This window comes from Poromitra crassiceps (assembly GCF_964638095.1).
Source record: "Poromitra crassiceps genome assembly, chromosome: 19".
Classification (NCBI taxonomy): Eukaryota; Metazoa; Chordata; class Actinopteri; order Beryciformes; family Melamphaidae; genus Poromitra; species Poromitra crassiceps.
In genome coordinates, this window is record NC_139646.1 from 5522288 (window position 1) to 5533495 (window position 11208).

At 42.9% G+C, this 11208-nt stretch overlaps 1 protein-coding gene across 9 annotated transcripts in view; it reads right to left on the reverse strand.

Moving 5' to 3' along the window:
* Positions 1–5025: 5025 nt before the first annotated feature.
* Positions 5026–11208, reverse strand: part of mslnb (mesothelin b) — a 70535-nt gene continuing 64352 nt past the window's right edge. For all 9 annotated transcript variants that reach the window (XM_083655914.1, XM_083655915.1, XM_083655918.1 and 6 more), the window contains 7 exons: positions 9744–9934; positions 7975–8136; positions 7694–7830; positions 7446–7588; positions 7080–7174; positions 6691–6973; positions 5026–6125 (listed from right to left, as the gene is read on the reverse strand). In XM_083655914.1, coding sequence (XP_083512040.1) covers positions 6037–6125; positions 6691–6973; positions 7080–7174; positions 7446–7588; positions 7694–7830; positions 7975–8136; positions 9744–9934 — 1100 coding nt within the window. In that variant the 3' untranslated portion in view covers positions 5026–6036. The remainder of the gene's footprint in view (positions 6126–6690; positions 6974–7079; positions 7175–7445; positions 7589–7693; positions 7831–7974; positions 8137–9743; positions 9935–11208) is intronic.

Genomic DNA, 11208 nt, shown 5'->3' on the forward strand with positions numbered 1-11208 from the left:
AATAGCTGTTTTACCTTATTTACCAAAAAGTGCTTTTCTGACAAGCAATTCAAGCCTTGTTCTTCGATAATTCCAGTTCATTTAAGACCATGGACTCGGGTCTATGCGCACGGTTCAATGAAGTCAAGTGAACCTGCAGATGGCAGCATTTGACCACCGAATGGTGGCCACCCAGCATGAGTTGGGTGGTTTGTCTTCTGTTGCACTTCCATTGACTTGCAGTCCATCTCAGTCAAAAGGCAACATTGTAAAGATTTTGGAGGGAAATGCCACATCAACATGAATTCATTTTGTAGTTAGAGATTTTGGTAACATTTTACAATAAGGGTACATTAATTAAGGGTTAGTTAATGCATAGCCTTGACCGTAAGCTTGCTCTAACCTTAACCTTAACCTCAGTGACTTCATGCCACAACCCAACCACAACACAGTTAACATGAAGACAATTAGTCAATATTACTAGACACATTAGGAAACTAATTAAGGGTTAGTCAATACTTATTAAGCATTAACTAATTAATGTACCATTATTGTAAAATGTTGGAGACTTTATTCACACATCCATATCCTGACTCACTGTATGCCCCTGTATGCTTATATTTCAGTAAGAAAAGTTCAGTACTGTGTTGCATTTATTCATCAATTAGGCATGTGGCATAATCTGGAGAGGTCGACTAAAGAGGGACTCTCATGACCATGACTTCAATGTTGCACGTGGGTGTGTGTGTGTGTGTGTGTGTGTGTGTGCGCATGTGCGCGCGTGCATAATCTAATTGGAACATGTGCTGTCAATTTGAGTCTGAATGGAAGGCAGTTTGTGTTGGACAGTACAGCAGCTTCACTCCATGTCTTTCTACCTCATTGCCATTAAAGACATTCAAATGTGACTAGAAGCTGCACAGTTTGCCATCAGTCCACACACACGCTTTGCCCCTTCTCCTTAGACCTCGAATGCATTTGAAGAGTCCTCATTCATTTGAATGGAGTCAGCATCCTCAGTGTGAGAGACGAGCACAGGAGACAACTGCAGATAGTATTTCCATTGACAAATGCTGGATCCAGATGCTATTGGAGTGAATAGAGCAAGGGTGCCAAACTCAATTTCATCCCGGGCCACATCAGTATTATGGTTGCCCTCAAAGGGCCTGTTGTAAATGTAACACGATATAAATGTATCTAGCCTACTTGTTATCATATTACATAATTGCCTCTCATTAGATTATTACTGGTTTTTAGTAATAACTTAATAATTAATAACTAGCTCTGAAAGCAGAATAATTGCAAACAGACAACTAGTAGCCGCCAATTATTAGAAGTCATTAGAATTAGAATTGTATTGCGCAACTTGTATTCTTTGCTAGTTCTCGTGGGCCACATAAAACGAGGACCAGATTTGGCCCCCGGGCCTTGAGTTTGACACATGGAATAGAGTCTTAGTGAAAGTTGTTTGTGCCTTTCTCTTCACAGATTTGACAGTATATAAGCAGATCCGATGGCAGCTCAGTGTTGCTCTCATGCACAGTCAGATGTAGGAACTGTTTTTATTTTTTATTATGGATAAAGATTTTGAGAAGGGTTGTTTGGAGTCCATAGAAAGGCATTCTCTTTATACAGTATGCCCTTGTTCACTCCCTTCCACAGATAGGTTGGGACTGGGATTGGGCTGGGTCAGTCTGAACAGTGGTATTGGAACAGACGGAGGGAGGTATGCAGAGAGAAATCAGTCTTTTATGACCACGTCATAATCATTATTAGCTCCTCAGACGAGCCCTCTGGCGGCGTTTCAAGTCATATGACTGCAGAGGGAAGTATAGCTAAACAAGCATCCAAGGAAAGGTTGGGAGAAAGGCATGTACCATGGGCAACCATCCTGCTCTGACAGTTGGGTCTTGGCTGCTGTGGGTGACAACTGAACACTAAAAACCCGTAAGTGCTTTGCCTCTATTTTAAATGTTATATTTTGCTTGTTGGAAAACTGTCAAATTTGTTAGTATTTCCAGGATTGTACAGAGTATTTGTTTGTTCTTTTTACCCTGTTACATCGTTAACTTGTATGAATTAGCATAAATAACTACATTGTAGCCTGTATTCATTCACCTACATCTTTCGTATGGATTGTTTACAGGAATGATGGCAAATGTCCAAGTGCCTGTTGGTGAGTCTATATTGTACATTTGTGATTTGGAGTACCTCAAAATACAGCAAAACTCTGGACTATTCCTCATATGAATTCATCATATTTATAATGCCCTGTAATTTAACTTTATCTCTGTAATTGTATTGACTTTTCAAGATTCAAGATTCATTTTAATAGCCATAGTGAGTAATAATATATTACAAACGAGGAATTTGACTTTGTGCAGTATGCAGCGCCGCGATCACATCAATAGCAGAAGATGACACAAACCTGAAAAAAATCAAATTATAAATTGTATTATAATTATGGGGGTCTCGACTGAATTTCACCAATGAAGATCCAGTCACGTCACCATATAAGTCACCATATGTCGTCACCCCATCCTCAATAGCCAATCAGCCCATGTCATCTGTCAAAACATTGGTGATGTCATCGGTGATGTCATGGGTGATGTCATACTTGCTGATGTCATCGGTGATGTCATACTTGCTGATGTCATCGGTGATGTCATACTGCTTTGATGCAGTATGATACCCACCTCCCCAGTCCACCACCAACGTCTTGACTCCTGACAAATTCCCTACGCGGGGGGGGGGGGATTCTCTATTCTAGTCTGAGCAGATGCCCTCCTCTCTCACCACAAGAAGAGGGTCATCTTACCGCGGAGTCATTACGCCAAAATTAGTCGCCATGCCATTTGTGATTGCGAATAAAGCTTGCTTGTTAAATTTGACCCACTGGTCTCTCATGATTGAAATAAGTTTAATTATTAATTATAATTATAAGTCTTTTTAGTTTTACGCCCTCCTTTCACCTAAACCCAATTTCTTTTAGCAGCCATCCGCCCATTTGGAGACAGTCCAGTTCAGGTGGCCTGTCCTAACTGCCATCAGACTGTGGTCTCTAAGGTGGAATACCACTCTGGGTTGCTCAGCTACTTGCTTTGTGGAGGGCTTTTCCTCTGTGGGTATGTAGGAGTGAAATGTCCACAATATTATTTATAAGTGTACATGAAAATATGCTTCTGTGACCACAGGAAATGTTATTGTGAAATGGAATCTAGTCACCAAGGATTAATTTAACAATAAATGAGTTGGATATTTCAAATGATTTATGGGTAGATGACATGATCTTCTGACGTTAGCTGCTCAGCTGATCACTGATCAACTCTCTTTTGCATCCAGCTGTGTTTTAGGTTGCTGTCTCATCCCGTTCTGTGTGGACCGGCTGAATGATGCCCAGCACATCTGTCCTACCTGCAAGACTCTTCTTGGCGCGTATAAACGCTTATAACTGTGATCTGGTGTACTTTTAACCTGCAACACACTCGGCAGTGAAGCAGACGACGGTACAGACAGCAGGACTCCCTCATCCTGGGCAGTGAATGCAGCAGTGTTGAAATGGATAATTTCACCTAACTTAATTCAACTGAATCCAATAATAACAAATGTTGTCATTGACACTGTGCCTTTTATTCGGTTGTTAGCTTCCTGCTGCCTGAGCTTTACAAAGTTTGACCAGAAATGAATGTAACTTGTATGAAACAGTGTTCATATACTTACCGCTCAGGCAAGCTTATAATATAGTCCCACTGAAACAACAGAATGCAGTCATTCAAAAGGGTAAACCAGTGAAGTTCTATTTGATGGGAGAGGCGGGGTTGTTCAAAAATATTTTTGGTTGGAATTATTCACTAGTACAGCACGAGGTACCAATTAAAGATAGACTATACCTACTGTTTTCCACAAGAGAGTAAACATTTGGTCAATGTTGCACTTTTTTGGGGGGGAGGGATCCATTTCAGTGTGTCTTTAAATAGTGGTTGGTAAAATAACGGTAAAATAATGGAAAGTTTTTTAAACTAAATTGATGGTACTGTACAGATTAATTCGACCTCGACACGTTTGTCCCAGAGATGGGGACTTGAGACTTGGGCTCAAGTCGACTTGAGTCCCTATTTTGATCACTTGCGACTTGACTTGACAAAAACTGAATGACTTGAGACTTGACTTGGACTTTGAAGTTAAAGACTCTGGGCTTTAGATTCCATATTTGTACTTTTTGATTACATTTAGATAACATTTCTATGGTGCAATTACTTTTGAGTTATATCTTCACCCAGAATATTTTCATCTATTAAAGGAACACTGGTCACTGGTCCACACTTTAACACCCAGTAACTGTCAAATTAAATGACAGACTTCAAAACCGTTTACAGTTTTCTGATATACTACTGATGTTCTAATGATACAAAGCTGGTTGAAAATGGGCAGAGTGTTCCTTTAACATTACATTTTATTCTCATCTGAACGTCTATGGCAAATTTGTCCAACTTGAAAAACAAACTTTCTGTACTGTAAAGTTCACAGCCAGTGACCTGGGTGGATTCATTCTTTAGACTTCCTTGTCTGTCTTCATAATCAGATGCTTCAAATCGTCAAATCAAAGGTTCAATCCCTGACCCAGACCCAGGAGCAATTTGTTGTACAAACAGCAGTAACCATATAAGCATCAGACAAACTCTAATAGGTAACAGTTTACAAGTTAGCATGAGGGTACCAATGGATGCATTCTAGTTTCATAATGATATCAGTATCTTCACTATTGCTTTAAAAATGAGCCTGCTACAGCCTCGGAAAATAGTAATGTCGGCCGCCGGACGTGTCTTGCAAAAAGGGCACTTATCAGTCAGAGGTTAAAAGGGCAGGGGTTTTGGCACCACCTGGGGTCTATCTGTGCACGTCCCTGTGTGTGTGCAAGCTGGAAATTACATTTGTCATGATTGGATGACTGGCTGTCACACACTCCTCTAACTGAATGTTTTTTTTCATGGAGAAGGCACTTATGTTAGTAGTTATTCAAGTATACAGTTATTTGACTTTGTTTAATTACGTTTATTTAATTATAATACAACTTTAATTCATTGTCATACTTTTTGAACAGGTTGGATAAATTGACCAATAATATCACTATTAGACACGTACTAATACCTTGTATTTTTTCTATTAAGGAAGATTAGACTGCAGTATCTTTGGCGGGGGGAAATTACTTGACTTGGGACTTGACTTGCCTTAACTAAGGACTCGACTTGACTTTACTTGACATAACCTGTGACTTGACTTGCCAAAAACAAAATGACTTGGGACTTGCTTGAGACTTGGACTAAAGTGACTTGGTCCCATGTCTGGTTTGTCCCTTCACACCCTTAAAATAAACTGTAACCAAGCAAATACCTCAGCAGAGGAGTGCTGATGGACAATATATGCATTTATTAATAGTATGTAAGGCTGCATGAGAAGGGTGCTGTCTCAAAAGGAGTACATGGGAATGTGATAACACAATTGGAGAAGAGATAAACTGTCACCTTCATTTTTCAAGTAATCCTTCATTTAAACAATTAAGACATTCAGAAACTTTCCAACCACCAAGACTAAAAGACTGACAAAGTAAAGCGATTAAGACTAAAAGACTGACAAAGTAAAGCGATTATGACTAAAAGACTGACAAAGAAAAGCGATTAAGACTAAAAGACTGACAAAGTAAAGCGATTAAGACTAAAAGACTGACAAAGTAAAGCGATGAAAAGAGCATAAAAATGAGGTATGGAAGTTTTCAGAGCACACATACTGGGTGAGTCTAAAGTGCTAGATAGTCAATACAGTATGTATTGTATACAAATAATACATAATTGCATAATGAAATCGTTTATAGTAAGCAAGCCAATACAATATACAGTAGCATATTATAGCAAAGGACATTTTAAGTCATATTTTCAATTTAAGGTAGGCTACTACCTTATTTTCTCCTAGTATAAAAATAAAGTAAATAATTAATATAACTTCATCCTCTCTGGGGTTTGATTTATAATAGTATGCCATATTAAGCAAAGTCCTGTCTCCTCAGTGTAGAATGTGTGAAGCCATGAAGGCGGCCAGGAGAATGAGTAAGGAGAGGCCAGCGTCTGCTCTGATGCGTGCACCACTGCTACCTACAACACACACACACACACACACACACACAAATTCACATTATTTTTTTTATCAAGTTTTTTTGTATTTTTCTCCCCAATTGTACTTGGCAAATTCTCCCTCCTGTCCCGGTCGTTGCTCCACTCTGCCGATCTGGGGTGAGTTGTAGACTAGCACATGCTTCCTCCAATACATGTGCAGTCGCCAGCTGCTTCTTTTCACCTGACTGTCAGGAGTTTCATTGGCAGGATGTAGCACATGGGAGGATCACGCTATTCCCCCCAGTTCCCCTGCCCCCGAACAGGCGCCCCGACTGACCCGAGGAGGCACATGATGGTAACTATTATGTAACGGAACACAGCTCATGTAATAAACATCTTGTATCTTGTATCTTGTACCCCTAATCCAGCTTCCCACCCACAGACACGGGAAATTGTAGCTGTGTGGACGCCCGACCAAGCCGGAGGTAACACGGGGGCTCGAACCTGCGACCCTCGTGTTGGTAGGCAGGGAAACTACCGCTGTACTAGCCGGACACCCCCAAATTCACATTAGAAATTAGTCACACTGTAGTAGGTAAGTTACCTGTGGTGTTGGTGGTAGCCCCAGCAGTGGTGACGGCCCCAGACCCTGCAGTAGTGGTTAAGGATGAGGAGCCCGTGGTGGCAGCGACCGCGGCCGTGGTCGTGGCCCCGGGGGCTGCTGTGGACGGGTCCGCCCTGCCTCCTGTCAGCCCCAGCCCCAGCCCGTCAAGATCTGTCTGGGTCTGTCTGCTGATCCAGCTCTGGACCACAGTTTCGTTTTCATAGGATTTCAATTCTGCCAGGTTGGAGCCCAGAAGACCTTCAACCTCAGTCACGGTCAGGGACTGAGGAGAGCAGAGCGTACCGTTATTTATACATACATGCAAACACACACACACACGTGTCTCACACACACACACACACACACACACACACACACGCAACACTGACCAGTAGAGCGTCCTCAGGCAGACTGGTGAAGGTAGCCAAGTCCATGCTGATATTTGAGGCAGCCAACCTTCTAATGTAATCTGTGGTTGAACCACCTACACACCAAAAAAGAAAGGAAAGAAATGGAGAGTGTGACATCCATCTATTGCAGTGTCTTCCTGCTGTGTGTGTGTGTGTGTGTGTGTGTGTGTGTGTGTGTGTGTGTGTGTGTGTGTGTGTGTGTGTGTGTGTGTGTGGGTGTGGTGTGTGTGTGTGTGTGTGTGTGTGTGTGTGTGTGTGTGTGTGTGTGTGCGCACATGCGTGTGTGTGTGTGTGTGTGTGTGTGTGCGCACGTGCGTGTGTGTGTGTGTCTGTCGGCTTGCTTACCCAGGTAAGCCTGTACCAGCTGGTAGGTGCTAGCAGAGATGGTTGCTGCGCGGGTGTTTGCAGAGAAGGCTTCTTCGGCGATGGTGAACAGTCCTTGCTTCTGCTCCAGGGTGCAGTTGGTCAGTGTCAGGGCATCGGCCCTCCTGCAAGAGATGCAAAACGCAAACGACGCTCCGATCAGCAAGTCAAGTCAACTTGACCCAACATCCCCCTCCGCCCCAAACACACACATCACCCTCCCTCCTCACCTGAGGCTGTCTTGGGAAATGTTCGTCAGGACAGTGGTGTCTAGGGAACACAGGTTGGTTCCCCCAATGGAGTTGAGCTCTGCACTACCAAGGCTGTTCCCATCCTTACTCAGATACTTAGAGATGATGGCCTTGGCCTAGATGGGAGAAACAAGCAAACATGAGCCCATGTAAATATATCTACACATGCACAACATACGGCACAGTGCTTGTTCAAAGGATGGCATAGGCACACACTGCACATGCAAACATTTCAGCTGAGCGTTAACTTCTTTGCCCACCATGCTTGGGTCCCACTCTCCATCTGATGAGTCCATCAAAGCAGACAGTGTGTCAATGTTAGTGATGTTCCACATGTCAAGGTCATCATTAGTGGCCAAACGAGACGCTGGCCCCAGGACCTGAACCCTCTCTTCTGGGATGGTGGAGTGGGCAGCGTAAGCCTAAGGATGTGAGAAACAGTGAAAGGACAAAATATGACCAGTAAGTCTGGATCTCAGGACCTGAATGAATCAGTAATTTTGCTTGCCAGGTGTACAGTAAACGTATAGGAATGTGTCTTGATGATTGGTGCAGACTAGGGGTGTCACAATATATCGTCCCACGAAATTTCGCGATAGTATAACGTCACGATATGTATCGTTGAGATGAAATCTCATATCGCAATTTTTTTTTTTTTTTTTCAAAAATAGACAAAGAAACATCTTTGTTTGTTGAAGTTCAATGTGTGGAAAGTAGTTCAGTTGAACAAGTCTCTGAAGAGACACATGAGAAGTTATACAGGAGAGAAACCATTCAATTGAGTTTCTGGCAAAACTGTTTACTTGACAGGAAAAACTGAAGATGCATAAAAAATAGACTAAGAAAAGTTGTTTGAGTTTGAAGAAAAACTGAAGATGCATAATGAGAATTTATACCGCTGAGAAACCTTTTAGTTCAAAGTAAATCTAAGTGACGGTGTAACTCATTCTATTTCAAGATAAGCCTTATCTCCAATCTCATGTTTTTTCTAGTTGTTATTGTAATAACAATTTCCCACAACAGCATGTTTTGTATTTGTGCATTTCAAATAAAATACTACTTTTCCAGTCATATATTGTCATTATTCAAGTTTAAAAAAATATTGTTAAAATCGTATCGTATCGTATCGTTATCGTGAACCCAGTATCGGGATACGTATCGTATCGTGAACTGAGTGTATCGTGACACCCCTAGTGCAGACACACACTTTGTAAACTAACATACAGTAATATAGTGCATACAAACACATGAATGAGTGTATTATTAGCTTGACTAGCTTTGTCTAGTAAGGAGAGTTTTGATCTTTTTGTTTTTGCCCAAACCATATTCCACTTAAATCTTGAGATGTTATAATTATCGTTGTACGGTTGTCAAATACTTTGAATGCAAACAGTGGTTAGTTGTTGTCCATTCTCCAATTCAAGGGGTCAGACATAGCCAATTGGCAACAAACCAGAAGCCCTGCATTATTATTATGATGATTATTATTTTTTCCTTAAAAAGAAGGATGTTTAGTCTTGAGTACGGTAGAACTGTAGCCATAATTTTTTTTAACCATATCCTTTTACCCCGCAATTTCCTTGTTGTGTCACCGGCCACCTTTACCAACAAACATTACCTTTGATTGCTTAGTTTAAAAAGATTGTAGTCAAATCACAACAAAGTGCCGACCGTACTGACTCCAGTCGGTACGGTCAGTACTGACTCCAGTCAGTACCGACCGTACTGACTGGAGTCAGTACCGACCGTACTGACTCCGGTCAGTACGGTCGGCACTGACTCCAGTCAGTACGGTCAGTACTGACTCCAGTCAGTACTGACCGTACCGACTGGAGTCAGTACGGTCGGTACTGACTCCAGTCAGTACGGTCGGCACTGACTCCAGTCAGTACGGTCGGCACTGACTCCAGTCAGTACGGTCGGCACTGACTCCAGTCAGTACGGTCAGCACTGACTCCAGTCAGTACGGTCGGCACTGACTCCAGTCAGTACGGTCGGTACTGACTCCAGTCAGTAGTAAATCACCTACCTCTCGCAACTTCTGGAGAATAATAACAAGGAACTCCTCCTGGTCCACCTTGGCGATGATGGCAGCCAGGTTGTCTTTAACAGTTTTGGCACTCAGGCAGCAGTTGAACTGAGCTACATCATCATAGTCGAAGGGGAACGTTTCATCACTGATAGTCACCCCGGTGATCTCTCCTACGGTGCATTCACTTGCTAAAGCAGAGGAAGAGAGTAAAGAACAGGTCGTTACAGATGCTATCAAATGTCAATATACTGTACAGTGGGCTGGGGGATTCTTCATGAAGAAAGTAGAAATAACCGCCTTGTGTGGTTGTAATTACCAACAAGTCAAGTTGACTTTTTGGGATTGTGGCTCTTGCAAAGATTTATTTTTGTCAGTGTGACTCCTGATTAGGGCACGGTTGCCTACCACTGCTCTATTACCTTCCTCTCCCTAGCTATGGCCCCTCTTACCTTGCCCCGCCCACTTCCCTGATGGAAAGGACGGACGTGAGGTCACAGTGACCAGCTGGTACTTTGACCTTTGACTACAAAAAGTAAATCTGTTCATCCTCGAGTCCAAGTGAATGTTTGAGCCAAATTGAAAGAAATTCCCTCAGATATGGCGTTAACAAGCTTGGAACAGGTGGTCGCGATGTCACAGTGACTTTGAACTTTGACCACCAAAATGTAATCAGTTCATCTTTGAGTCCAAGTGGATGTTTGAGCAAAAAAAAACAAAAAAAAACTCAAGCCGATCCTGAGATATCGCGTTAACGAGCTTGAAACAGTGGTGGTTGTGAGGTCACAGTGACCACCAAAATCGAATCAGTTCATCCTCGAGTCCAAGTGGATGTTTGAGCCAAATTTGAAGAAAAAAAATCCCTCAAGGCGTTCCTGAGATATCGTGTTAACAATCATGGGACGTACGTACGTTTGTATGTATGGTCGGACAACCTGAAAACATATCGCCTGCAGAGACATAAAAAAAACAGGTAGAGAGCTAGCAACAGAGTAGTCTAACTGCCTGGAAGCAGGCTGTGGCTCTAAGCTCTGCCATTGGTGCTGACCATTTCAGTTGGCAGTGGAAGGAAACCCCTTTCCACTACCTGCAAGGTCTGCCATTGGCTCCGACCGGCTCCGACCGACCGACCGGCTCCGACCATTTATGGATTCCCTTTCCGCGTGAAACAACAACAACACACTAGCATGGGGGCGGCTTTAGCTCAGGAGGTAGAGCGGGTCGGCCAATGACGCAAGGGTTGGCGGTTCGATCCCCGCTCCCTCCCAGCTGCTGTCGTTGTGTCCTTGGGCAAGACACTTAACCCTCCTTGCCTCGTATGATTGGTATGAATGTAGACATGAATGATGGTGGTCGGAGGGGCCGCTGAGCGCCGATGTGTGGCTGCCGCGCTTTCGAACCACCGGTACGAATGGTGTGAACGAATAATGATTCTGTGAAGCGCTTTGAGCACTTGGAAAGGCGC